Genomic DNA, 27777 nt, shown 5'->3' on the forward strand with positions numbered 1-27777 from the left:
CTGTCCCAGTCGGTCGACACTTGAACTTCTTGGAAAAGGCACCCTGTTCTTCTACTCAGTGCCAAGTTTCCCTTGGAGTGCTAGGCAAATTAGCTTCTGTTCGTCCAGTCCGGCATCTGTCTAATTGGAGCCGAGGAGCGCTTCTAACAGCTTAACCTGATCGATAATGAAGACCGTCGAGAGGAAAACTCCCGACTGGAAATCTCCACCACTCTGTTAGGGGGTGTTAATTCCCCAACACACTCACGATATACCCACTGGGCCACTGCCGCACACCAGTTTGGCCGGATGTTTGTGATTGACTGAGCGGTGGCTACTGTGGCCTTCTCGTAACTTCCTGTTTACTTCATGTTTCATGATTATCATGCTGCTTGGGCACTAGGCCATGCTTTTGCTTTGTGTCAATTTCAGATGAAGTAACTGCAAAGTTAGCCCAATCTCAGCAAAGTGATTCAAGAAATCCTCGCCTTCTTGGTCGGGACCGTGAGATTGTATCCATCGCAGAGTATCTCTTGCCTATCACGATCTGTTGAAGCCAGATTAGAGCTGCCGCCATGATAGCTTCATCGTTGGCTTTGGCCTGATACTATCGTCAACTGGCAATGAGCTGCAGAGGAACATAACTATCGACGTCTGAGCGCGTACTACGACATCTTCTACGGAGAAGGGTACGTCAATACTCGGGGGAGCTTGTAGCAGCACTCTAGTGTTACACTCATCTTACTCGAGCAAGAAGCATGATGTGACTAACAACACACTGTCAAGGAGGGTTTCCTGCATTAAAGTTGAAAATTTGCGTTTGGCCAGGTCAATTTTATTATCATTTTCAGATTCTCGCTACAATCGACAGTTTCAGGCTACAATTTTGAACCATTTTCTAGGCCTTGATACCTTTTCTTGATGAACACAGGAAACGTCATAGACTATTTTTCACACGGTGTTCTCCTCCTTCCGGGCTTGGACATCGAGTTTCCTCTGCTTTCGCCATTCCTCGGCATATCTCACGCCGAATCCGTGCTCGAAAACTACCCTGATCTCCTCCAACGTCATGTTCGCTGCTTCAGGGAAGCAGAAGATCACAAACACCCAGCCCAAGAAAGATAGCCCAGCGTATAAACCAAACGTGCCTGATGGGGTCATGCCTCGCATCATTGACAAGAACGTCGAAGAGACGATGATGTTCGGACCCCAGTTGAAGATGTTGATCATCATGGTCCCCATAGCTCGGACTTCCATAGGGAGAAACTCGTTCGCCTGCCACGGGACACAGCCCAAACCCGCAGCGTAGAAGGCCACGAACATGATCATTGCAACCAGGACCAGGGTTGCGGGCCAACCAACTTCCTTGGTGGTCAGCTCTAGAGTGTTGTTGTCCAAGGGGATCCAGTGGAACGCAATGGCGGCAACGGCAAGGCAGACAGGCATACCCCACATCGTCCAGAGCAGGATTCTTCGCCGGCCGATTCTGTCAATAAGGAAGATTGACAATACTGTGAAGATGAAGTTGGTGCCTGCTACAACGGTACCAACAGCAACGGGGTTCGAGAAGCCGACGATCTGGAATAAACCTTGAGACTCTGATTAGCATGGCACACGCAGCACAGTGTATAAGAATTCATGGCACCGTACTGGAACTGTAATACATAAGTGTATTAAACCCGCAGAGCTGCTGGGCAGCCATAAGGCCACAAGCTGAGGTAACTGCTCGCAGGTTGGCTGGGACCTTGAATAGGCTGGTGACAGACTTTCGGAGGGAAATTTCTTCGTTGAGGACCTTGGCTTGGTTGACGCCGCGCTCAATGGAGATCACTTTGTCCGCGATTTCATCTTCACTGCCGTTGGGGTAGATTTGTCGCAGAACCCGGATACAGTCGTTTCGGTTGCCGTGGAACATGAGTTGACGAGGTGACTCTGGACACCAGAAAAGGAGAATACCGAGTATGATTGAAGGAACCCCGCCGATCCCAACCATGTATCTCCAGCCGTGTGCGGTCGTGTTGAAGGCCGCGGCGAAAGCGTACGCAAGCACAGATCCGGCACCAAGGAAGATCATGTCGATTGAGATCATTCGGCCTCTGAATCTGGCAGGGGAAATCTCTGCGATGTATAATGGCACGATCTGAGAAAACAACCTCTGTTAGCACACGGACCCCGGTCAAGTCTGTTGCGGAAAAGCATAGAGATATGGAGGCTTACCATGGATGCAGAGCCGACACCAAAGCCGATCACAAGTCGACCAACGGTCATTTGCGCAATCGTGAAAGAGGTAGCCTGGAGCAGGGCACCGATCGTAAAGAGGATAGAGGCGAACCAGATAGCAGGCTTTCTTCCGTACTTGTCAGCAGTAATACCGGCAATGACGGCGCCAATCAAGGCTCCGGCTGCGGTGACTGCCGTGATCAACTCCTTTTCTGAGTGAGTCAGGTCTTTATTGTCGAGGTCTTGACCGATAACAACAAGAACTCCGGAGATGACGCCAGTATCGTAGCCAAAGAGCATGCCTCCGATCGCGGTTGCCGCAACACAGAGCCAGACAAAGGTACCTGGCTTGGTTTCCTCGATCCGCTCTAGGTCACGGTTCTCTATGGCCTTGACTGCGTCGCTGACTGCATTGTTCTGCTCGACGTGCTGGACGCCCTGCTTGGAGGAATCATCGGGCAATCCCATGGCGAAAGTTGGCCGTAGGTTAGAGGATTTCTGATCAGAAGAAAGGAGTTACAACTAAAGATCTTATCAGGACATGAAGATCTCAACTGGAGAGGGGGTCTCTGAGATATTGCCCATGTCTACGAACTCGACACCGGTGGGATGGGCAAGCTTTATAGACTTTGCAACTTCACCACACGCTTGGGGATAGGTATCAGATGAAGGCTCACACTCAAGTTCTAGAGTGACAAAAGCAAGGACAAGACACGTCGTACTAGCGTACGGGATGATTCCCGGCAGGTTTAAACCGTCCCATGGGGAGAGCTGTTGCGGGGTTGGCCCTTATCTGACGAGGCGAACACTGTCCAAGCCCTCATCTCGATGTCTAACATCCAAGGAAATTCCAGCCGTCTGACATTGCTCATTGTTTCTATAGGTCAGTAACACTTTCTTGACTCTAGTCTGTCGTATCTGTTGGGTCTCCAGCGGGTCTGAAGCACGGGGAAGTTTGGGGGAAATCTGGATTCGCGGGGTAGCAGACTAGGATTCATCTGGGGAAATGGAGCTATTGCGAGCGCCCCCACCAATTGTGCGACAGTCCATCGCCCAGCTCGTCGAGTCAGGCCTGTCTAGCGCCGCGCGCTTTTTACTCTCTCTGGACAATGAGGCAGTCGTTTCCGTGACGAACCCGAGCCGCGGGCTGGAATTATTGCCTTTAACAGGGGAGTCAACTCTTGCGCCGCCCTGATTGCTTCGGTTTTGCGGCCGCTGACCATTCTTTTGGATGAGTAAACAGTCTGGATACGCTGCAACATTCCATAGTATGATAATCTTGACGGAAAAGGCCTCCATGAAAGCCCGAAGGTTGACGTAATGTCGGAAGTATCCCCTTGAAGATGGACATTTCCGCCGTTTCGCCCCTTTTGAGGTCTATACTGGAATATCTGTACTGTCCTCATCTAGGCGAATAGAGGACCACCCCTCCGAGAGGCCAAAATCTCCGGCGAACACCAGTAAGATCGGCATGTAAGGGTGCTTCCTCTATAACGTCACGCCATAGATATTGATTTATTTAAGATTTTTGTAGGGGTGATCTGGGACCACATCCTTCCCAAGCAGCTTCGTATTTATGAACACCATTGCGGAGGGATATGGTAACACACTCACGTTCTCCAACCGACAAGTTGTAGTAGTGTGTGGACGCGATGGAGAGGTAGGGTAGATTGGGTAAATGTACTACTTGATTACGACGAAACCAATAGTAGAAGATGCATCATGATGAACCTTCCGTTCAGCACGCGACATTCGAGCTTCTGAACTAGCCACAATGTTTCAGCACACTGTTCACTGTGGAAGATGAGAGGAAGGTTTTATAATCATTGTGTGGGTCGGAAACCACTTTCCGGCAGCCTGCCATTCGTGAAAGCAATCCTCCCAGCGCATGCACTCTCAAGGGCTAGACCGTTGGTCTCAAACCTGACGCGCTACAAGCATCCAACCTGACCGATTTGCACAAGTCAGGGCATACTTCACTTGACGTAGAAGAATCAAGCTGGTATCGTAGCTGGCGTGTGATTGTGAGGATGCGGAATGGACAAGCATACCAAAAGTCTAAAGGACAGACTACACCATGGTATACTTATACATGCATTTATCTTTTACTGAGGGTCATACTTTGGACATTCCCAGAACGTATTCGTATGCTTGCAGTTGGTCCAGTCGATCACGCGAAAAATGACCAAGGACTTGTGCGAGATTTCTTTCTCAGCCAAGGAGGGTACACGAGCTGAGCTATTACTCCTGTAAATTTAGACGTCAATTTGAAACTGAACATGCGAATGGGAGCAAAGAAAATGCTTTCTCACATTCCTCGAGCTTGAAATTGTAATATCGCAATTTCTAGCCGTGGTCTGACATTGGCCACCTTTAGCAAACCTCTGTTTTTCTATTCCTTCGGAGCGGAGTGTATTCCCGGGTTTGACACGGGCAGGATCTTCGCCGAGGTGGATGTTCGGCTCCACACGGTCTCGGACCCGAAAGACCGGCTTCTTCTACCGGTCTCATAGCAAATAGGCCGAGATGTCTCCATTCCTCTATTATTCCTCTATTGAGAGATTGAGAGATCGATAGAATGGCATTGAATGGTACTATATTACCGGGTAATTTGAAACAGAGCAAGACTTCCTCAGAACCTAATACGCCACTGTGCCACTAGCCCAAACTAGAAGCGGAGGTTATCAGCGATGCTCCGTGGTACTTACCGAGTAAAAGCATCGTGAAGGGTACCTGATGTTCGGATTCAAGGCTTTGTAGAGACCAAGGTCTGATACAATGTAGTTGTCTCAGTGTTACTGCACGTCGTGTGGCCTATGTCCGGCTGTTTTGAGGCCCCCCACAGTTCGGGAGGCTAGACGGGAAATGTCGACCAAGCGGCCTCTCTCACCCTTTTGCCGCCGGGTAAATCGCTATTGCCATATTAATCAACCCAGAAATCCTAAGAAGCTCAAAGATGTTAGCATTTAGACACGGTCTAGATATTCCGACTTCATTTTTCAACCCCTTTTAGAGGTGCTGATACAACACCGCAACATGTCATACCTAGGCTTTGTTCAGGTACACTTCACCAAGGTACTTTGCGGACTTGATCATGCTAGAATCTTCATCGACATTTCCCATACAGTAGCAGAGAGCTACAAAGAAATGGGAGAAACGCCTGCATGGTATTGATGGAAAACCACAAACCAGCACGAAGTTCTTGGAACAGACTTGGACTGATGAAAGGTATTCAACCAGGTTGATTAACTTGCACTGGGACCGACGCCAAGGACCTGGTTCCGGGTGAAGTCTAAGAAACTTGAGATGGAACGAAGTGACATTGCACCCGTCTGGAACCCAAGGACGGGGACCGATCGGTTTTTAGGGGTACATGACTTTAACTCATTGGCGCGGCGGCACCAGTACCAATTTTTGGAAGGAAGTGTGTGTTACATTCGGCGTTCTTAAGTCGCTTTGGTGGACCGAAATCGAGACTAGGCGCAATATGCTACAGATATAAAGCCACAGACTTCGCCTTTGCCTAGGTCGTGAACAGCAGGAATGACAAACAACACAGCAGCAATCAAGTCATCATGGTCACTTTCAACTCACTTATTCTGGCTTTCGCCTCCGTGGCCGGTGTTCTCTCTGCTCCTGGAGAGCTGATGAGGCGCCAGTCAACTCCTTCGTCTACTGGAACGCACAACGGCTACTATTACTCCTGGTGGACTGACGGTGGATCCCAAGTTACTTACACCAATGGTGCAGGTGGCCAATACAGCGTGGTCTGGCAAACTGGCGGCAACTTTGTCGGAGGTAAAGGCTGGAATCCTGGTGGACCGAGGTACAATCGTCCGATTCCTACCCAGGCTGAGTTTTGAGCACGTCTCTGACAGAAACCCTACCTTTCAGAACTATCACGTATTCCGGCAGCTATAACCCGAACGGCAACAGCTACCTCGCGATCTATGGCTGGACTAGAAACCCCCTGATAGAGGTTTGCCTGACATTTCCAGACCCAACCCAACATCTGCTAAACTTCCTACGCAGTACTACATCGTCGAGTCCTTCGGTACCTACAACCCTTCCAGCGGCGCTACCAAGAAGGGAACCGTCACCAGTGATGGTGGAACCTACGACATCTACGTTAGCACGCGAACCAATGCCCCCTCCATCGACGGCACAAAGACCTTTCAGCAGTATTGGTCCGTCCGCCAGACGAAACGCGTGGGCGGAACAGTCACGACCGGCAATCACTTCAATGCCTGGGCTCAGGTAGGCCTGAACCTCGGCACTCACGACTACATGATCGTTGCCACGGAAGGATACTTCAGCAGCGGCTCTTCTACAATCACTGTCGGTGCATCAGATGCTGGTGGCGGCGGCACAAGCCCGCCTGTGACCAGCCCTCCGCCCAGCAGCGGTGGTGATGGAACTGTGAGGTCCCATCTCTTTACCCCTAGTCGTCTTTTACTGATGTATTATCCCCTTGCTAGTGTGCTGCAAAATGGGCTCAATGCGGAGGATCTGGCTTTACTGGACCGACTTGCTGCCAATCTGGGTCCACGTGCCAGGCGTCGAACCAGTGGTACTCCCAGTGCCTGTAAAGTCTAGGACTTAGGAATGAGAATGCCCTGAAAGGCATGCCATCTTACTTAGAGCACAGGCTAAGACCATGGAGAAGTCCTCAATGAACCGTGTTCCGGTGTCTCAAGAAAATAATGCGTTTGATTGAATATGTCAAAGTGCGGACCTAAGTCGTGACCTTTCTCTATTTGGCATCAAATTTGGAAGGGGGGGGAAATACGTGTAGTCATTAGCTTGTATTGATATTTACCTATACGTCTGTCCTGCATGGGTGTTTGCGCAACAGATGTGGTTCCAATTCATCTCATGATGTCACCAATGACACATACCTTGGATACCTGTAGCGTCGTACAATTCAACCTCTTGACATGTCATATAAGGTACTGGTATATCACAATAGGTATGTAGAGAACACAGCCGTTGTAAGGACTTCGATTAAAAGCAGCGCAGTAGAGTTAATACACCATCATTTACGGCCAGCCAAATAAAAAGGAAATATAAGAGAAGAGAACAAGAAAATTGCGGCATCGCAAGATGCAGGAATAGGCCGGCCTGCGGGACGGGACTGGGGCAGGGGCAGACAAACACCGAAAGATCTCGTATAACAACAGCCCGAGGTATCTATCTGCGGACTGACTTTGAACCTTACAGACAATTGATGAGGCAACAAGTCGTCTGGATTTGTAAGCTACGAGATGTCGTCTCCTGGCACTACCTCCGTCATTGTCTACCTTATGACAGGCCACACCGGAAAGAAGCAGTATTGCCACTTGCCAGAAAGCACCAAACCTTACAATCCTCAGACCTTACTCTCAGATGGGCATACTATCCTCATTCTTGCCTGTATCGTCGCATTACATGCTGGCCGTGAGGTCTTGTGTTGCTAGCTATTTTACTTTGTCGTGGCCAGTCTAGATCCAATGAGTCTGTTCTAGCAGACCTTCACTATGTTGACAAAGTATTTGAAGCTTATGATCTGTGTTCCGCCAAGCCTGACCGGGAAACGTGGAGCCCCACCGCAGGACATCGCTTTTCGTTGACCGAAGTACCTGCTCAAGTTCGAATTGTACTCTTTCATCAACGTGAGCACCTTTGGCGAGGAGACGTGCAAACGTCTTAGGCAGGACGTCTGGCGAGGTAGCGAGCATGATGGGGTTCGCTCCAGCGCCGGGTTCTCGTGTGGACAGGTTTGGATCAGCTCCATGGCGCAAAAGTAAGGCTACGATCTCATCGCAGAACGAACGGGCCTGTTGAAGAACGGTACCTAGAGGAGTTTTCGACCACGGTTCCGGTCCATCGGCCTCGTTTACATCTGCATTGTGCTCTATCAGTGTCTTTACCACTGGAGCTTGATCGCTCCGGAGTCCAATATGAAAAGCAGACACATTCGGGCGCATTGAAGAAACGTTCTTCGAATTGGGGTCGGCCCCGAACTTCAGCAGTGTGCGAATCGTGCTGACAGGATGTTTTTGCTCAATAGCCGCAACTAATGGGGTCACGTCATCGTTGTTCCACGTATCTGGCTGTCCCAAGGTATTGACTCCATTGGAAAACCCTCCGGCGAGAAGGGCTTCCATGAGCTTGGGACACTTGACTGAGTGAAGAAGATAGCTCTTCTCAGCCCAGACGTTTTCGATTGAGTGGCAGGCCTTGAGGAGATATCGTGCAACCTCGATCTTGTTGTTCTCGATTGCAACACTTAGTGCAGTCTCTCTCTGGAGAGTAGCTTCAGCATCATAATCAGGATAAATGACAGGACTGAGGGGGCCTGCCCCGTGAGCAATAGCCATCTTCACGGCACTCAGTCGGCCGGTTCTAGCACCCCAGATGAGGGCCTGGTGGCCATTGAGTGAGTCTAGGTGGTAAAGACTCCATCCGAAAATAGCTGCACATCTACGCGAGCACCGAATGATTGATAGAGTATCCTTTGCGGGAAGATGAAGGCCAATCTCATTCAAGATCTCGTATGGGAGGTCGTCCATAAATCGAAAGCCTCGACTCTGAGGTTCAGTCTCCACCCTGGTTCTTCCCATTGCGAGGATCTTATGGAGGCTAAAGTTTGTCAGTAGGCGATTCAAGCCTTGAGTAAAAGTTGAAGAGGTTGCGGAATGAATGTACCATACCAGTTATATTCGAAGCCTACTATTGTGTTACTAACGACGAATATAGTCAAGCGAACAGGATGATCGATTGACGGGCAAACAGGCTGAAATGAAAGTGAGGGCTATCCTGACGGGTCGTTCAATAGAGAGCTGTATTGTGGTAGGCAACACAGGGCCTGGTCGAGACAAATCTGGGTGAAAAAGAGGGAGGGAGGAACAAGGATTTGCGAGGTGCGAGACAAAAGGCGACTGTAATAGAAGGGTTGAATTGAATACAGCTCCTGGAGCTGGCTAGTCAACAGTACGAGAAATAACACTTACAAGCACAGCGTGGCAGCGGTACAATGGTGAAATCGATAAGGAAACTTGTCTGCTCACAAGCGTGAATGAAAATTTACAGGTGAATCAGTCCAAAAATTGTAAACCTGAGACGATGCCCGCTGTGCGTTGACTCGGCTATCAGTCGGGGTTTGAATTACGAGGTTGCCAAAGTCTGGGGAGTTTTTTATAGAGATTCAAAAGAATAAACACCCTGACGTTCAAAGTTTGCTTCTCATTTGGATTCCTTCATTTCTGTGGCGATACGCAGCTCGTGAAAGGTCAGTCGTATCGGAGATAGATCGATCTCAAGGAAATACTGACTCAATTGAACGAAAAGTGACATGATGTCCGATCATGTTGGCAAACTAATGTAGTAGGCAGCGAGTCATCGAGCAACTTACGAACGATAGCTTCAATCGGAACATGTTTGAGACCTACCACTCAAGTGCAAGGTGGTCCGAAGGAGATATCGCGCAATGAGCCATTGACCCTGCGCCGTAGCAACGTAACGAGATTTCTCTTTCCCGTGGACTAGACCGCTCCGTGGAAGCAATAGCGACTTGGAATCGCGGAGTTAATGTCGCGATGATCAAGCAGCTAACTACCGTTTCGGTTCTTAACCCTCTGTATGGCGGTAGGTTCTTTCATAACCCGGGTACTTGATCTTCTATTTTTTATAGCTTCTCTAACAACTATACTGGGAGGGAAAAGTCTTAACGGGAATGAAAGAGGTATGAGGAATAGTAGCAACAGCAGGCAAGTTAGCTTAAACCCATTTGGTACCTACAAATCCTCGACTTGTGGCTTCATGACACTTTCAGGACCGGGGCCTACCCCCGCGGCGAAAAGCTGAGACGCATACTGCGAGTATTCAATGGAGATGGCAGGAATAAGATTTGCGCTAAGTGTGTGCATGTATGAGCCTCTTAACCCTGCGTACGTTTTGGAAGCCTAAACAACAATGACCTCGAGTATTGAGTTTGACCTGTTTCTCCGTAGACGGCTTTGGTATGCATGATTTTCCGCAGAGACTACATGACTTTCAGATCATTGATAACCTTCCACCATGGTCTTCCACCGCAGCATTCCTGATTGAATAAAAATATTCACTTCACTCTTGGTCATAAAAAACCACCAGGATTCCCTCAAATCTCCTAAGCCGCTAAAGCTACTGTAGTGAGAGTAACACAGTCCCTTGGAAGTCCTGACACTCGAACACATCAACGACAGTCACAATTCGTCAAGATGGAACAAACCTCACAAGACACATACTACTCAAGCGGTCGAGGCTCAGCTCACTCAATAAAATCACACCACGAGCTCTCCTCAACCTCTCATCCGAAACCGTGGAACATATCATTTACGCTCTGTGCCAGTCTTGCCAGTCGTGCGATCACGGCTGCGAGCCTACAGTGGCCGGGCGTGGTGCCCTCGAGAACTTAAGCTTGACATGCAAAACGTTTCGGTACCTTGCCGCACCACACTTGCGACATACTTTCAGCTTATTTCACAAGCGCCTCTCGGATCCCATCACCTACGATGCCCTGGTTCGTCAGCGTGAAATCCAGTAGGCCCATAGGGGCGGCTCCTTGGCCGACATTCGATACGTTGAGGCCAGTCTCTTTCTTTGGTGTATATGGCTTTGTCCCTGATAACGCCACTGTGTTTGCCCCAATGACTTACACCCATCAATACCGAGAGCATTGGCATCGTTACCAAACTTCGAGAGGCTCGACATCATCGTCGAGGGTTCTCACTCGTCTCAAGGACGCCAAGCTTCACTTCCCCGCTTCCAAGGCTGGCCTGTCTACAAGTCGATCAAGAGTCTCCGATTTCTCTGCGCTTGCTCTGCAGAAGGCCAGGCTGTATCAACTGACCTTACTTCCGCGTGGGGTGGCAGTCAACTGATTGGCAAGCTTCCGAATATCACCAGTCTTCATATTCACGGCATCACACAACTCAAGCTCTTCAACGATCCCGTGCCCTGTCACGGCTACCCAACCTTGGTTCATCTCAGACGCCTAAAGCTAACAAACTGCCGATTCATCTTCGCAACTTCTTTCAGCCTTCTGCTTGAGTGCTGCAGATCGCTGGAGGTCTTCATCTTCAGTCGGGACGAGTCCCCCGAGGGTAGCATCATCCAAGAGCTGAGTTGTAACAATTGGAACCTCGATTTGGAGATCACCCCACGTCAAATAGTTGATCAAATCAGCATAAAGGTACCCAAAGCCCTGAAGCATTTGGTTATCGGACCATGGCTTGGGTGGGAGGGTCAGTACGCACCGATGCATGTGTATTACCGCAATCGTAATCAGTGCATGCAGGAGAAGCTTGTAAAAAGGAATGTTATCGGATCGCTTCGGCATTTTAGGAATCTTGAAGAGGTTCATCTTTGTCAAGATGTGGTACTTGAACCCCAAAGTGCATGGCCCCCGATGAAAATGGGTACCTGTTACTAGAAACGCCACCTCTTAGCTTGAAGAAGCTCAAAATCTCGGGGACAAATAGGCACCTCACACCTTGCTTGATAAAGCTCCTTGAGGCGACATGTATGAAAAACCTCCGCGAGATTTGTTCGAGCTGCAGAAATCTGTTCGTGCATCAACTTGACACCTTCAAAGAGAAGCAGAGCTCGATGAGTGATTGGCCTAGGATTGATGAGAAGGATCTGATTTATCTCACGAAGGGCTTCAAATAGAAGGGTGTAAACTTCTATGTAAATTAGCTGCGTCATTTGCTTGACATTTTCTTGCGAAGTTAGTGGTCAGTCAATTAGGCGGACCAGGGAGGTAAGCAACATGTCATAGGGTCTTTCTTAATACAACTACATTTGGCAATACTATCCCATAATCTGCTAAATGGCTTCAGTGCATCTGTTCAAGCACTTCTCTACGTACTAGCTCCATCTAGTAAGCACGCGCTTCGTTCAATACTACGACATTAACCCAAAGAAACACGATGCGATATCCCTGAGCGATTTACCTCACCGAGTCTCACCGAGAATGACCGAGCCATCAAGGTCGCGATTGTGGGCACTCCTCGGTAAACTTCGGTCAGAAAACTGACGGGTCCCGAGGTTCAGGCGGGGCGCTGACACATCAGCCTGATTGGGCGATCTGGAACTGCATGGAAGGATTATTCACCGGCCGGCCGAACTGCAGGTCCGGACGGGGCCGAATTGGGAGCTTCGACCGTCGGTCAAGCCAAAAAAAGCAAAGGGCACACAGAATTCATTCCCCACGAATTGCCTCGGCTCGCCCACTCCCATTTCAAAGCCGCCTTGGACGACGGCGACGGCGTCCAATCGGGACTCGCCCAACCTCACCATGTTCCATCCATCTCGCACTCGCAGGGCCTTTTTCGATTGGCGATGATTAGTAGCGCGTCCGGTGCCAGCCAAACAGACAGCTCAGCAGTCACGCCAGTATCTGCACGTACGGAGTATTACGAATACAGATAGCTGCGAGAATTCAGGAACGAGGATTCAACCCCGACAGCCCCGACACGAGGTGGATGATAATCCCGATTATCTCTGGACCTTTTGAGTTTCAGCATTTCTAAGCCCGGACGGCATTGCACATCCTTGGCCCGCCCCAAACCCGCTTCTCGAACACTCAACCCACCCCGCGACCCTCCTTTTGGGATCATCAATGGAACGGTCAACGGCCAGCACCCCAGCACATCTCCGTTCCCGACGTCCCCGTTCCCGCATGGTCGCATCGGCCGCAATCGCAAGCATTGCAGCTTCGCTTCCGGGGGACCCTGAGAGCTGTCAGTTGCACTACCGAGCGATGGGCGAGGGGTTGATGACAACGCCGCCTGCGTGTTGTCCAGTGGTGCCTCTCGAATCCTCCGACGTCCAAGGCTCCAGAGTTCAAGGGAGATAATGTCCCGCCATGTCTTCAGAGCTTCCGACAGGATGAGAGATCTGATAGGCCCAATGCACAGAGCTGAGCAAGAGATGACAAGTTGAGGTGCCATTGTCTCAAGCCTCGGCATGTCGTCATGCCCGATTTTATCTAGCTCCACCACGGGAACGAGACGAGGCGCAGACGCGGACGCAGATGCAGACATTGCAGACGCAGTAATCCGCCGCCTTTTGGTACGGAAATCTTCCTATACTCCTGGAGCGAGAGGGTCTGCGACCTGCCACCTTCATATCGAGTATCGACCTTGTGTCCTGCCCCTCGGAGCAGAAGCAGTCTAGCTAGGGTCGCGCGTTGCCCGCAGCCCGCCAGCCCCTCCTTAACCCATATGAAGAAAACGTCCGGTGGGAAAAGACCCTCCGACTCCATTTGTTGTTCGGGCGGCCACTCCGGGGAAATCGGCCACACGCCACACCCACACACCCATCTTGGGTTATCCATCCACCACTCTGCATCCGAAAGTCTGCTAGGTAGACAATCTGTGTGCCCGTGGTACTGTGGTACCGTATCACCGTGTGGTGCGTCGACTGTTCGAAAAAGGGGACAGACACAAAGCAAAGTGAAAGGCAGAGGAAAAAAAAAAAAAAAAAAGAGAGCCTCCAGGCCCCATCCCTACTAGCCCATGCTCCGTGCGCCGGAGAACATTCCTCGATCGTTCGCCAGCTCGTCGAGTCCTTCGGAGCTTGTGCGGGCCAATGTCCCGTCTTGGTCATCCTGCTCCGGCGCGGGGCATGAAGTCATGACATGAGCCAAAGGCAAAAACTCGGTGCAAGCGACTCACGCACCAAGCGTCCACCGCTGGCACCGCACGCTTGACCGCGGCCATGAAGCTTGGAGGGGTAAGTGTAATCCGCGAAAGCGGCGGAGGAAACGTGGGACACGAAAGCAAACGGGCGATTTCAGAGTTTGCGAAATAGACTGGATGACCCGACTACTAAAAGAGCTCCCTCTGCTCCTCTACCTCCGACTTGGAAAGGCTCTGTGAATCAGTTGTCTCGTATCCTGTGGTGTTTGCTTATAATCTCAAATACATACCATTCGTCTTCCTTGATACCCTTTCCTCTTTCCACACAACATCATATCCAAAATGTCGCAACAAAACCTTTCCGTCGTGCTGGCCGAGCGTCCCACGGCCGAGATCATCCCTGGCAAGACCTTCAAGACTGAGCAGAAGCCGATCCCCAAGGCTGAAGACCTCAAGGATGGCGAGATCCTCATCGAGAACTGGTACCTCTCCCTTGACCCCGCCATGCGTGGCTGGTTGAACGGTATGTCGAGACCTTTACACTCTGCCATGATCATCTTCGCGGGGACAAGTGCTAATCAAACTTCCATCTAGACCGCCGCTCCTACCTCCCTCCCGTCCAAATCGGCGAAGTCATGCGCGGCGCCACCGTCGGCCGCGTCCTGGCCTCCAAGTCCTCCAAGGCCAAGGAGGGCGACGTCCTCCCCTCCTTCGGCGGCTGGGCCGAGTACAGCGTCGTCCACGACAGCCGCGTCGAGCCCGTCTCCTCCTTCCCCGCCGTCTCCCAGCCCATCGACTACCTCTCCGGCATCGGCATGACCGCCCTGACGGCCTACTTTGGCATGCTCCGCGTCGGCGACCCCAAGCCCGGCGAAACCGTCGTCGTCTCGGGCGCCGCGGGCGCCACCGGCAGCGTCGCCGGCCAGATCGCCAAGCTCAAGGGCGCGCGCGTCGTCGGTCTCGCCGGCTCGGACGATAAGTGCAAGTGGTTGACGGAAGAGCTCGGCTTCGACGTCGCGCTCAACTACAAGGACCCCGAATTCAAGCAAAAGTTCAAGGAGGCCACGCCCGACTTCATCAACGTCTACTTTGACAACGTCGGCGGCGAGATCCTCGACATGGCGCTGGCGCGTGCCAAGGAGTTTTCGCGCTTCGTCATGTGCGGCGGTATCAGCCAGTACAACTCTGCGACGCCGCAGGGCCCCAAGAACTACGCCAACATCATCACCATGCGCATCAAGATGCAGGGCTTCATCGTCTTCGACTTTGTGCAGGAGTACGGCCAGGCGCGCAAGGAGCTTGCGCAGTGGCTTGAGGAGGGCAAGATCAAGCGCAAGGAGACGGTCGTCAAGGGCGGTCTGAAGGCGGCGGAGCAGGGTCTCGTCGACTTGTACAAGGGCATCAACACGGGCAAGCTGATTGTCGAGATCAAGAACCCCAAAGATGCGGCCAAGTTGTAAAGGAATCCCGAGCCAAGATCTCTGAGGAATGATTTGATGACACTGTAATTTTATGCATAATGACCAGATACTGGCACATATAGAAAGGCATGCCAAACAAATTGGAAAACATTACAAATATCTTTTGTCTGTACTGGTGCTTTGGGTGACCTGTTTGCTCTCAGCGGCGGCCCCCAAAAGGCTGAGGCTTTTGTGTCGCTAGCTAGATATGGAGGACGGAACCTGAATAAGAGACATGATCACCCCGATCATCTTGTTGGCGATGTCGTTGCTGTTGGTGAAGCATTGAGTAAAGGGCTGGTATCGTTGTGTCGGGGACTATGCCAGTACTCAACATGCAAAGATAAGGGGTTATGGATGTAAGCCGTGCAGTCCACAAAGGTACCCGCTACTGCCACCATCACCAACCGGTGATCGCCAACCTGCCCCAAGCTCCTCCTTTCTGCCGGGGCCATCCCATCTTCAACCATCGACTTTCTCGACGTTGCCCCGGACACAGCTCCAAACACACGCAGACAGATCTTTGCAGATATTCGCAGCACCTGTTTGAAGTCCAAACGTTTGCATGCCTCGCTACGTCGACATGGCACATTGCAATTTCCTTCTCTGAGTTGCAAGGCACCACCTCTTTTTTAAGGATTCACCGGCGCGGCTCGCTCGGAGGCTTACGGAGAAGACCCCAGCACCACGGCGTCGCATGTAAATTTCCTTTCAGGAGGCTGCGCATTCCCAACGTAGCGAGAAGCGAACCCTCTTCGTACGATTCCTAGACGAACAGAGACGGCGATTACGACTAGAGTTTCAGGCTTTGAAAAGCTCTATTTCTCACGCTTCCTGTAGCGTTCTTACCGTGACCGACCACCCCCCCGCCAGGTCTGCGTGCCTCGAAGCGAGACATTCCACTCCAGATCCACTCGAACTTCTTCACCTCTGGAATGCGCCCAGCCTCGAGTAAATGGAAGTGATAACTCCCACGCATCGGGAGACGGCCGTTTAACAAGGACGGGACGATTGGAGACACAAAAAACAAGAATGCTTTTTTGCAAACCGAGAACTCGAACACAACAAAGAAAGTCGAACACGAGTCCATGATACGCTACAACACATCCTCGACGTATCCCTAGTCGGAGCTTGCGAAGCCCACGACCCAACCCGACGTACATATCCTTCAAGTCAAGGTCCTTACTGTCCAACCTCCACGATGGCTTTGTCTTCAGAAGAAGCTGCCCACCTCCACAGGCAGGCAAAACGACGAGCCGAACGAGCCGCAGCCGAGATGAATTTCCGCGAAGTGACATCGGAGGAGTATCTCAAGAAATTACGGGCCAAACGGCGCCCCGGGAGACGATTCGAGATCGATGATACGCCTGCCGCGGTCGAAATCGGCGAGGAGCCGCTACATCCGCAACGAGAATTCAAACTATCGACAGGCTCCGAACGGCAACGGACACATACCCGCACGAAGTCGACACCGACAGCGAACACAAATGGATTATCATCCGGTAGCCGTAGAACTACGCTTGGGGGTCCAATAGCAAGGAACACTCTCGGAAAAGCTTCGGTTCCCTCTCAGAGGCTGGCTGCTCAGCAGACGAAAAGCCAGCCCAACCTTTTCCTGCAAGCTGCGCAACAGCGGACGAACCCCGCCATCACTCATGCCAACTTGGGCACGATCACGACAGTCTCGTCATTATCAGCTCAGCCGCAAAGATCCAAATCAAGCTTGAGCATGTTCTACCCTAAAAAGCATGTTCGTCGCGCAGCGTCAGTGTCTGTCCTGTCGTCAAAACCCCTGGAGTTGGATCCGATAGCCACGGCTCACCACTCCGGCCACGCTCGAAGTCAGTCGCTTGGTAACGCCCTCTCTGTCGTTGATACAGCACCGCAGCCTGTCGCGCTCAAGAAGCGAGGCTCGTTGCGCATGCTGAAAGACAAGATTAGGAGAGTAGCCAGCTCCTTTGAACTTCGATCGACCAGAAGCGACGGCTCGGGGAGTAGTGATGATGATGGCTTGAAGAGCCGGTCCAGTAAGAGTCTTCTACTGCGGACGAAGAACAGATTTGGCTCGCAGCATCGACTTGGGACTGTAAGCGAAGAATGAGCGACGATGAAGATCCGGGGTGGTGCCACAAGCCAGACCTAGTCATGCGTGGCTGAGGTCCTTTACGCAGACACCACTGGAGAACGTCTACACTGTGTACGATTGACGCGGACTAGATACGACAGCTCTGAATAATGGCGTAATGTAATTCATACAAAACTTTCGCATTTGTTCATATCTAGGCAAAGATACCCGGTTCATATTTCCTACCATCCCGCCGTGTCTATCCGAAGTCGCGATGCAGCATCAACTCCTGGCACTTAAATGAAATTGAGGGCAGAAAGGGTAGTCGATGTATCCAGTTGGCAGCTTTGGGGTATAAAAGTACGTCCGCTCGTACTTGTCCAGCTCAATACCCTCCTTGATGCGGAAGACGAGATCGGGATTTGAGATAAAGTACCGCCCAAAGACAACAGCAACATCGTACTTCTTGTACGTTTCGTCCACAGCTGCCTTTGCAGACTGGGCATTCAGCCCACCAGCAAGCAAGACTGGGCTCGCGTTGTCCCAGAGCTCAATCAACCAGCGCACCGTCCGCTGTCCACCACAATCGGTGTCATCATTACCACTGATGCGAGCTTCAATGAGATGGAGATACGCAAGCCCCAGAGACTTCAGTTGCTTGACCAAGTATTCAAAGGTCGGGTCTGGGTCGTCCATGAGCATGCCCTGAAAATCACTGTACGGACTGAGACGAACGGCCACCCTATCGGCGCCGACGGCATTGACGACAGCCTTTGTCACTTCGATATGGAACCGAGCACGCTTCTCGATGCTGCCGCCCCAGCCGTCGGTTCGCTTATTGCAGGTATCTTGGAGGAATTGATCTGGGAGATACCCATTGGCGCCGTGGATCTCTACCCCGTCGAAGCCGGCTTCGAGAGCGTTGCGCGCGGCGGTCGCGTAGTCCTCGATGACTTGCTGTATGTCGCTTTCGCTCATTTCCAGAGGGGTAGCAGCGCCGTCGGCTACGGGTATCGCACTTGAGGACTCGAGATGTAGCCCGAGGGATTCGAGGACTTCAGCTCTGCCACCCCGACCGAGGTGCCAGAGTTGGCAGTAGATGAACGAGCCCTTGGCGTGCACGGCATCTGTAACCTTCTTCCAGCCAGCAATATGCGCTTCATTCCAGATGCTGGGGACGTTATGACGACCAGCGGTGCGGTACGAGATGAGGGTTCCCTCAGAGATGAGCAGAGTCCCCGGTACGCAGCCTCTCTGGGCATAATACTCTGCCCTCAAACGTCAGACAGTGAACGAGGTGAGAAACGATGGGGCTGTATGCTGACCCTCCATCATTGGAGTCGGTGTCCATTCATCGTCTGCGCGGTACCTTGTCAGCGGCGCCAGGGCTAGTCGATCAGAGAGCTGGATAGGCCCTATATTCAACGGGGTGAATAGCTTTGACATGACTAGCTGATGTAGATGAAATCGACTAGATGCAGTTAAAGTTTTGAAGCTATCATGACAAGTCAAAATAAGGTAGATGCGATGGAAGAGTCTAAAATCAAAGACGTAGCAGTATCCCGTCATCGACACCTTGGCTAGCGCAACTGATCCCAGTCCATTCTCTCTGACACTCATGCCGATGAAAGCCGAGTCGACTTCCGCGCCTTGCTCGCCCATCGCAATCATCAACATCGTCTCCAGCAGCCTTTAGCAGAGTTGAATCCTCATCGACACCGACACGAAGGGATTATTTTCACAACGCTGGCCTTGATGTGGCCCACATAAGCCCAGCGCACACCCGGGAGAACATCCGGGGCCTAGAAGACTGGAAGGCCTTTCAGAAACAGAACACAGCCGACACTGCGGATGCGTATCGGCACAAAACGTGCCGACAAAGAAAGTCGGACGTGCGATCGGCGACGACGGCCACCCAATCCTCGCCTGCCCCTGTGCCGACATATCCAGGGTGGATCGCCCACATTCGAGCCAGAATGGGAGAGTCGTTGAGGATTTCTGGTGAACGGATCAATTGCGATTGACGCAATGGACTCCCGGCAGGCAAGTCATTTGGTCGGGTGCGTCCGATGCTAACCCCAGACCCTCCCGGGGAAGTGAGAACCGGCGACTCGGCACCGAAGTTTGGGAGATCCGTCTAGAGTTGTGACTTCGTCGACATTTCTTGGACTGTATTTCGAGCCAAGACCTTTTCTTAGGGATTTCACAACCTACAGATCAAGGTTGAGGTTATCAAGATGAAGGAAGATGCACCCATCACCGAAGCCAAGCAGATCTCACAAACGCATCCATCACAACAGATGCTACGCTCGCCTTCACCCTCCAGCGACGAAGATGTCAGCAACCAAGCAGTTTCGGTCGGGCACCCCCGACCCAAAGACGACACCGACGCAGAAAGCATAGGCGGCCAACGCAACACAATGTCCCGCAAACGCATGCTCCTCGCCTTCTCCGCCCTCTCCGTCTGCCTCTTCGTCTCCTTCATCGATCAGACCAGCGTCTCGACCGCCGTGCCCGCCATCGCGGAGGATCTCGACACAGGGACGGCCACCTCGTGGATCGGGACGTCCTTTCTGATCGCGTCGACGGCGTTCCAGCTCATCAATGGGCGGTTATCTGATATCTTTGGCCGAAAGAATTTGTTGATGATTTGTTTGGTGTTGATGGCTGTTGGGGATATGCTTTGTGGGTTTTCGAGGACGAAGGAGCAGCTTTTTGCGTTTCGGGCTGTTGCTGGGATTGGAGGGGGTGGGATTAATAGTATTGTTATGATTATTGTGAGTGACATCACGACGTTGGAGAATCGGGGGAAATATCAGGGCAAGTTCAAAGTCTTGATCTCTTTCACTAATTTTGACTGGAATTAACACGCAACTCAGGTGTTCTAGGCGCCGTCCTCGCCCTCGCAAACGGTGTCGGCCCTTTTGTAGGCGGCGCAGTTGTTCAAGAATCGACATGGCGATGGGTCTTCTGGATGGTCCCCATCATCAGTGCCCCGGCCGCCGTCACGATCCTCTTCTGTCTCCCGTTGAAGCACCGACCCGGAAACTACAGAGAAAAGGTCAACAAAATTGACTACGGCGGCATCGCGCTCAACATGGCCTCGACGCTGCTTCTGCTCATCCCACTATCTGGAGGCGGCGTGACGTACCCTTGGTCCTCACCGTTCGTCATCGCTGGAGTCGTTGTGGGCGCTGTGTTGGCCGTCCTCTTTGTGCTCTACGAGTGGAAGCTGGCGAAGCTCCCCATCATGCCTTTGCGATTGTACCAGGCGCCGCACTGCAGTGCGTTATTTGGGCAGACGTTCCTCATGGGCCAGGCGTACTTTGGTAACTTGTTTTACCTACCTATATACTTCCAGTCTATTCTCAACTATGAGCCCCTTGTTTCCGGGGCGCTGATCCTCCCCGTCATCATCACGACTTCGGGGCTGTCTATACTGTCTGGGCAGTACATGCTGCGAGTGGGACGCTACATGCCCTGCATCCTCGCAGGATTCTTCCTCTGGACGTTGGGGAATGGGCTCACTATCCTCTTTAACCGCGATACAGGTCTAGGAAAGCTGATCCCGATCCTCGTGGTCATGGGCGCGGGGATAGGCTTGACGTTGCAGCCTACGCTGGTGGGCATGTATGCCAACTCCCGCGCTGAAGACCGGGCCGTCACGACAGGGTTGCGAAACTTCATCCGCACTATTGGAGGCGCGTTCGGGCTCGTGATTTCGGGAGTTATACTCTCCAACACGCTGAGACGGGATCTTCACGGGAAAGACTTTGTTTCCGATGCGGTGATTGCGGAACTGACTTCGTCGACATATACCTTGGACCAAAAGGGGTTTTCGGACGCGGAGAAGACCGTGATTTTGGAGGCGTATATGAAGGGTTTGCATTATATTTTTGTGTATTATGTTATTTGCTCTGGGTTGAGTCTCGTGTTGACTCTTGGGGTTGGAAACACGGGGTTGAAGGCGAAGAAAGCTGCGCCGTCTGAAGAGCCTTCGGAGGGTCCGAAGGGGGCGTCGGAGGATGCTCCGATGAGTGACCAAGAGAAGGCCACTGAGAACTAGGGGCATGGATAACTTGATGATACGTTTGCATAAGGCATTAGGCATTCAGAAGAACACGGCAATGGGTAAGTGTCGTGGCATCAGTGGCATTTGGCGGATTTGATTCATGTGCGATCTTGCATAGGGAGGTGTTGGAAAGACTCTTCACATTACAACAAGCTCAAGGTTTCTCATAGAGTTCCTTAGGGTGCGTGCGGATATCCGATTGACTTGCCGAGCATCTCATCGCGGAGTAGCGGAAGTCAGCCCGACTCCCATCCCGCAACTCAATGCTAAACTTGCCGTCCTTTCAAGCTATCCCCGGTCAAGACTCCGGTCAGAGACAGGCCTGGGCATTACATCAACATGCATCCCCTCATGCCCCTTGATCAATCTTGTTATCAACAATCCCCACAGCCAACGATACCCCGTCGACAACCCCGCGCCTTATCACCACCCCTGGGTCGACAGAAATCTCCGAAGTACTCCAACGGTTTGATGTCATCCGATGGAGGGCGACCATCCCTGCTGAATGTAACGCCTCCAACAGCTTACATCCTTGCATCCTCCAGACCCCAAGAGATGTGTGTGCGCGCGAGGGCGATGTGATAACGCGCTGCACGCTGCAACAAGCTGGGGAATGAAGGCATCAGCTCTGATAGGGAGGGATTGTCCGCAGACTTCTTTGCCCAGTGCAGCAGATAGCCGTGATCATGCGCCACGAATGGCGGACTGCGTCGCCCGATGGACAATTGGCTGGTTGATTCTGGCCGATCGCAGTCTCGGGCTTGCTATTTGTACGCTTGACCGAGGTCATTGACACGAGATGTGAACGACGTGTCACTCAACATTCGCGCCCTTATTTCTGCCACTGACTTAGTCTTGAAGCATCACAGAATCCCAAGAATCTAGTCGTCTTACCTGATCAACAAGTACCTTTTCATCATGCCGGAAGCATACCACGCCCACCCAGACTATGGCTACCCGCGTGACTTCAAGGGTTACGGCGAGAAAGGTCTTGCCTGCCCATGGCCCAACGACGCCAAAATCGCAGTCTCCTTCGTCATCAACTACGAGGAGGTACGTCTTCCTGGTCCCTAACTCCTCGATCCAAGAAGGACAGGTAGAAGAAGTAAACAGCTAACATACTCCCATAACAGGGCGGCGAACGATCAGTCCTAGCAGGCGACGGCGTCTCGGAAACCAACCTCCGCGAGAACCCCATGGGCCCCGCAAAGTACAACGAGCGCAACTACAGCGTCGAGTCAGAGTACGAATACGGCTCCCGCGCGGGTTTCTGGCGTCTCTTCCGCCTGTTCAACTCCCGCAAGATGAAGTTCACTCTCTACGCCGTCGCCCAGGCCGTCGAGGAGCAGCCCGAGGTCGCGACACGGTGCGTGGAAGAGGGTCACGATGTGGCCTCACACGCCTACCGCTGGATCGACTACCATGACGTGCCGATTGAAACGGAGAAGGAGTACATCCGAAAGTGTATCACTTCGCTCAAAAGTTTGACGGGGTATGCGCCCAAGGGGTGGTACTACGGTCGCAACTCGCCGCACTCGAGGACACTTGTGCCGCAGGTGTATGAAGAGATGGGAGAGGATCTTGTGTGGGCGAGTGATACATATGCCGACGACGTGCCGTACTGGATTGATTTGCCCACTGAGCGGGAGAAGGCTGATCCAAAGGGGTGTCTGATGGTGCCGTACAGCTATGACTGTAATGACTTCAAGTTCCACGTCTCGGGTTCTGGGTTCCGCGATCCGCAAGGGTTCTACACGCATTTAAAGAACGCCTTTGATGTGTTGTATGAGGAGGGTCAGGAGGGGATGCCCAAGATGATGACGATTGGGCTGCATTGTCGTATTGTTGGTCGGCCGGGGAGACTGGCTGCGCTGAGGGACTTTGTGGATTACATTGCGAAGAAGGAGGGCGTTTGGGTTGCTACGAGGACGGAGATTGCAGAGGCGTTTAAGGCCAAGTATCCCTATAAGAAGGGCCAGCTAGCATAGAACCGTGATGGATCAGGTTCATGGTATCGATAGGGTATGTGTATATTGACGATTCATGAAAGCTTTTCCGACACTTTTCGTTTCCTTTGTATTGAATCTATCTTCCAGACCGCTCCACCACCTCCCTTCTCCTCAACCTGCTCCTCAACAGTCTAAGAACTAGCTAGTGACATATTCTCAGGTACGAGAACATGTTGAGTTTATAAATAGGCAGCCCAAAAAGTTGTGAATTCGAGTTGGAGCAAAAGAATGATCAGTGGGAGGCTTGAACTCCCGACCTTGGCATTACTCAACATTTCTGATGAAATATTAGTACCACGCTCTAACCAACTGAGCTAACCGACCCGCTGGCGATGACTAATCAGCCGATGAAAATTGGAGGCTATTCGCAACTTGTGGATCAGAGGACTGGGGCGAGCGTGCATGAGACTAGCCCCAACAGGAGACGAGTATGCCTGGTATTTACTTCCAGTTGCAAAGTTGCGATAAAAAGAGCAACTCAATCATAGATTAAAGAAGAAAACTCTCCAGCTGCAATGTTTCACGGGGAATTTGTGGAGAGAGACGTCGACAACCGCAAAAGGTCGACACGCTTCCCGAGCCTTAGGGTGAGGCTGAGTGACGCCGAACGTCACATATGCCATGGATCCTTACTTTCTACCTGCACTTCCGTGCTCCTCTGCTTGCAAGATGTACTCAGATCTAACTAAGCTACTAGATAGGTATGGCGGAGTAGAGCAGTCAAGTAATCTAAGCCTCGTGAACTCCGGCGAAGACATGACGAGGTTGGACGAGTCTTAGAACTTCAACCGCGAGTATCACAGATCCTAAGAGCCAAATCAAACAATCAATTGCAACTCTGCGAAGATGTGCAGCAAGTTGAATAATGCAGACGCTTGTGTCAAGGAGATCGCGCACGTAAGCAAGTATCAGCGTAACCTATTGATGACGCTCCCACAATGAGATTTCAGAACCGAGGTAGGTATTCAGCTCACCATTCACAACTCGCCAAAGCCCAAGTCAGATTCCATCAAGCCTAAGTAAGCCCCTTGCTCAAGCTCTTTTGTGAATTCCAACTCAAGTTCAAAACCATTACTTTTGCCGTGCGGTCTGTCTCCTCCATCAATTTTCTTCGGGCTGTGGGTAGGTTCGAGGTCAGGCTGCACCATTTCGTTGAACATCCTCCAACCCTGCCAACCGCCCGGTGCTTCTTCATCTACCTCCATAAATGCCTCTTTCACGGCGTCGGAAATAGCATGGGCCATGGATGACTTTTCCCCGGTCTCGCTGCTCCGTTCAATAGCCACGTGTACTTCTTGTGCAGTTGTCGACGGCGACATCAATCGGTCGCCTACTGGATTCGCTCTCAAGTCCACATCTAGAGGCTGTGATCCCCCACCAGGACCTGCTAGCGGGCTAACAATTGTCTTGAACAGACTCCCTGAGAGGGCATCAAAGATGTCACGATACTTCACCGCACCGTGAAACTTCTCACCGAAGATGGTGAGGGATTGAGAGCACGCCCTCGTGGCTTCAAGCGTGTCATACGAGAAGAGAGCATGTTCCCGCCATAAACAGTATACAAGCGTCAAGCCGGCAATGAAACATGAATGCAATGCCATCATGGTGTGGCTTAGCGTCTTCTGCTGGTTTAGTCGCTTGTATGCCCTGCAAACGCAGGCGGCGGATCGAGCGGTAGTGAGGAATCTCGAGTCAGAGGTGTGAAGTACTGGAAGGAAAACAGTGTAGAGCGATAGGACCGACTTGTGGTACTGCCTGAGCTCCCGATTAGCATTCGGTGTCATGGCCCAGATTAGAATGGCATAAACACTCACAAGATGAAGAAATCTCTAGAGTCATGATAAGCGCTTTCTGGGTCGTACATCCAGCTTATTGCTCCGGCGCCTTTTGTCGGATGATGGGGGACTGTCCTCACCCATTCATCGAGTTCGGCTCTAATTTGTCCCATTTTGGTCTCAAGTCCCGCTCGTTCCTCTGAAGAAACCGAAAAAATGTCCTTATCAACTCGGTACACTCGGCGGTGGATCTTGGACTGTATCCTTCGGAGCTTAATAATGTGTATGAAAGGCTTCATGTTTGACCAAGGCAGTCCGGGTGAATTTAATGGGCTATTCAGTGCTGTCAAGTCCCAGAAATCTAAGCTATCACTTGGAAGCTACACAGCTGTCAGCATCATCATGTCCCCACAGCAGGCTCTCCTCTAACTGACCTCGGTATTTATGTCTCTGTCGGCGATGGCGAATGTACGTCCAAGTACCGCACTCGTCATACGGTCCAAACAGTAACATGACCAGAAGACGCGCCTTCTGATCTCGAGATCGCGTAAATCGTGAGTCGAGGTGTTAGATTCCTTTCGATGGAGACCCAGCTCTATGCAGAGCGTGACAGCGTACCGCACCTGAGACCATGAGCCGGCACCGTAGGGACTTCTAGTTCCATGCACGGCGAGAAGGAGGAGAAATTGTACAGTGGCTAGATTGTGTTGTTCCAGTATGTAGTCCATCGGCTCAATGGCCGCCGTGAGATGTTTCTGACAGTGACCATGTTAGATTTGTCACGGCAAGCTTTGCCTTCGGGGAACTTTCACCTGGGGATCTACATCACAAGGCTTCTTCATCAACTGTAGGAACCTTGCGGATATGGCGTATATCAGGTGCATAATGCTTCGGTGCTGAATAGACAGGGCTCCACGGTCGTATTGATTCTGGAATAGCTTAGTATACAGTTTGCGATCCAGAATAGGCCATCGCGTATGAAGCCGATCAGAGAAGACATCAAACAGCACCTCCGCTTGCTCAGGGCACGGGAACTCGGATTGGGATTCCTCCGGGCTAGAGGACACCGATACTTTGAGCTGCAATTGCGGAGTCGATGAGAGAGCTTGACTCGTTGGCATAGCATCAAACGCAGCTTTACCGCCCGAGCTGTGAAAGATGGAAGACTGGATCATGCGCGCAATGGTTGCGCCGGAACTCGATCCTAGGTAGAATGGCTCTGGTGCAGTGTCCGTTGTGCCAGATGCACAGAGCGACAAGTACGCAACGCCGTTGACTAGAGAGGACTGCTCATCGTCCGATAGTGAGTCTCGTGAATCTCTCCGAGGATCTTCCGTCTTGGGTTCCGGTGGTGTTGCCACGGAAGATGTCCTGACAAAGTGGTCTTCTGCGTAATCTGGCATCCGGGCCTCGAGAAATGCGATTCTCTCTTCTAGTGCGCTGATGTACCTGAGGCTCGTGTAAGTATACAATTGTACCAGCATGAAGGGAAAGACTTGCAGCGACTTTCCGCCAGGATAGTGCGGCCTCAGTGCACGTTCATAGACGCATGACGAGTTGGACTTGACGCAAGACCTGCAACTCGGATGTGCGCCGTCGCACTTCCATATCGTATTTAGTCTGCAAATGAACAATGGTGATCTAGCTGTCGATATCAATGACTTACACGCTGTTTCCTTCTTTTGCATCGCTTACAAGCCAAGGCCACCCTCGACTTCCGGGTCTGCGCCGTCGAGACCGGTGGGCCGGTGCGGGGACTCACGAGACCCTCCGGGTTGAAGCCGGCCGACGCGGAGTTGACCAGATCTACGGGAGATGTCCTGTCCAGCATGTTCTCGGTCTGAACATGAGCAGTCATCTCGAGCGTTCTCTTGATTCGGCTTGTATGTATGGTTGAATACTCCAGTGAGGATACGAAGTCGGAACTTAGGAAAATTTCGAGCCGAAGTAGAATGGGCCAGGACAACGCCTGCAAGGATCCTCCACAATCAGAATCGGGAGTGTCATTGGACACACTCATGCAAACGCAAGTATGAGATGTATGGGTCGTTAGGAATATCGAAGGATTCGGACACCGAAGCCCCCCTCCCCCGGATAGCACGCGGCCTGCTCATGACGGGATTTTGGCCCAGAAAATTAGTCCGGTGATGGCTCGCGTCATCATCCAGCTTTACTTCTACTTCTGATTGCCTTACAATGGTACAGACACCTTCAGAACATCCAGAAACTCATTCGTTGTTCTATCCATGGTTGCCCCTTCCACGGGAATAAGCACAAAGCAGCTAGGACTCTGCCTCCTAGCACCATGCCCTCACTCAGAACCCGAGTGATACGCAAACGTCTGTAGTTTCTTACCGATGACCGCATCTTTACCGAATTGGGATAACTATTCGGACGTCCACCGCAGATAAGACCAACGGCCGGCCACCGCCTTATCTTGGTGGATCACACCCGAGACCAGGTCCCCGGCCTATCCATCTACATGCCAAGCACCGCTCTCCGCACATGCCATGCCGAATTCTTATCATACCTTA

General features: G+C 51.8%; 10 protein-coding genes across 10 annotated transcripts; 6 read left to right on the forward strand and 4 right to left on the reverse strand.

Moving 5' to 3' along the window:
* Positions 1-930: 930 nt before the first annotated feature.
* On the reverse strand, positions 931-2667 carry CABS01_11701 (myo-inositol transporter; the record flags this gene model as incomplete). The annotated part of the gene is made up of 3 exons (XM_060545055.1): positions 931-1568; positions 1630-2119; positions 2197-2667. The coding sequence occupies 3 exons, from the start codon at positions 2665-2667 to the stop codon at positions 931-933; spliced, it is 1599 nt and encodes a 532-aa protein (XP_060397470.1).
* Positions 2668-5774: 3107 nt separating this feature from the next.
* Positions 5775-6788, forward strand: CABS01_11702 (glycosyl hydrolase family 11; the record flags this gene model as incomplete). Its single annotated transcript, XM_060545056.1, has 4 exons — positions 5775-6025; positions 6094-6178; positions 6232-6618; positions 6678-6788. The coding sequence occupies 4 exons, from the start codon at positions 5775-5777 to the stop codon at positions 6786-6788; spliced, it is 834 nt and encodes a 277-aa protein (XP_060397471.1).
* Positions 6789-7679: 891 nt separating this feature from the next.
* Positions 7680-8801, reverse strand: CABS01_11703 (uncharacterized protein; the record flags this gene model as incomplete). Its single annotated transcript, XM_060545057.1, has 1 exon — positions 7680-8801. The coding sequence occupies one exon, from the start codon at positions 8799-8801 to the stop codon at positions 7680-7682; it is 1122 nt and encodes a 373-aa protein (XP_060397472.1).
* A 1929-nt stretch (positions 8802-10730) lies between these two features.
* Positions 10731-11630, forward strand: CABS01_11704 (uncharacterized protein; the record flags this gene model as incomplete). Its single annotated transcript, XM_060545058.1, has 3 exons — positions 10731-10758; positions 10893-11462; positions 11563-11630. 3 exons carry the CDS (start codon positions 10731-10733, stop codon positions 11628-11630), a joined length of 666 nt encoding a protein of 221 aa, XP_060397473.1.
* A 2574-nt stretch (positions 11631-14204) lies between these two features.
* CABS01_11705 (zinc-binding dehydrogenase) lies at positions 14205-15322 on the forward strand (the record flags this gene model as incomplete). The annotated part of the gene is made up of 2 exons (XM_060545059.1): positions 14205-14385; positions 14457-15322. 2 exons carry the CDS (start codon positions 14205-14207, stop codon positions 15320-15322), a joined length of 1047 nt encoding a protein of 348 aa, XP_060397474.1.
* A 1201-nt stretch (positions 15323-16523) lies between these two features.
* On the forward strand, positions 16524-17423 carry CABS01_11706 (uncharacterized protein; the record flags this gene model as incomplete). The annotated part of the gene is made up of 1 exon (XM_060545060.1): positions 16524-17423. One exon carries the CDS (start codon positions 16524-16526, stop codon positions 17421-17423), a length of 900 nt encoding a protein of 299 aa, XP_060397475.1.
* Positions 17424-17669: 246 nt separating this feature from the next.
* Positions 17670-18833, reverse strand: CABS01_11707 (NADH:flavin oxidoreductase/NADH oxidase; the record flags this gene model as incomplete). The annotated part of the gene is made up of 2 exons (XM_060545061.1): positions 17670-18655; positions 18713-18833. The coding sequence occupies 2 exons, from the start codon at positions 18831-18833 to the stop codon at positions 17670-17672; spliced, it is 1107 nt and encodes a 368-aa protein (XP_060397476.1).
* A 791-nt stretch (positions 18834-19624) lies between these two features.
* CABS01_11708 (major facilitator superfamily transporter) lies at positions 19625-21453 on the forward strand (the record flags this gene model as incomplete). Its single annotated transcript, XM_060545062.1, has 2 exons — positions 19625-20072; positions 20267-21453. 2 exons carry the CDS (start codon positions 19625-19627, stop codon positions 21451-21453), a joined length of 1635 nt encoding a protein of 544 aa, XP_060397477.1.
* Positions 21454-22377: 924 nt separating this feature from the next.
* Positions 22378-23447, forward strand: CABS01_11709 (polysaccharide deacetylase; the record flags this gene model as incomplete). Its single annotated transcript, XM_060545063.1, has 2 exons — positions 22378-22512; positions 22593-23447. The coding sequence occupies 2 exons, from the start codon at positions 22378-22380 to the stop codon at positions 23445-23447; spliced, it is 990 nt and encodes a 329-aa protein (XP_060397478.1).
* A 998-nt stretch (positions 23448-24445) lies between these two features.
* CABS01_11710 (fungal specific transcription factor domain-containing protein) lies at positions 24446-27263 on the reverse strand (the record flags this gene model as incomplete). Its single annotated transcript, XM_060545064.1, has 5 exons — positions 24446-25223; positions 25283-25623; positions 25678-25998; positions 26056-26844; positions 26910-27263. 5 exons carry the CDS (start codon positions 27261-27263, stop codon positions 24446-24448), a joined length of 2583 nt encoding a protein of 860 aa, XP_060397479.1.
* Between the last annotated feature and the right edge of the window lie 514 nt (positions 27264-27777).

Source organism: Colletotrichum abscissum (assembly GCF_030869225.1).
Source record: "Colletotrichum abscissum strain IMI 504890 chromosome Unknown Scaffold_32.1, whole genome shotgun sequence".
Classification (NCBI taxonomy): Eukaryota; Fungi; Ascomycota; class Sordariomycetes; order Glomerellales; family Glomerellaceae; genus Colletotrichum; species Colletotrichum abscissum.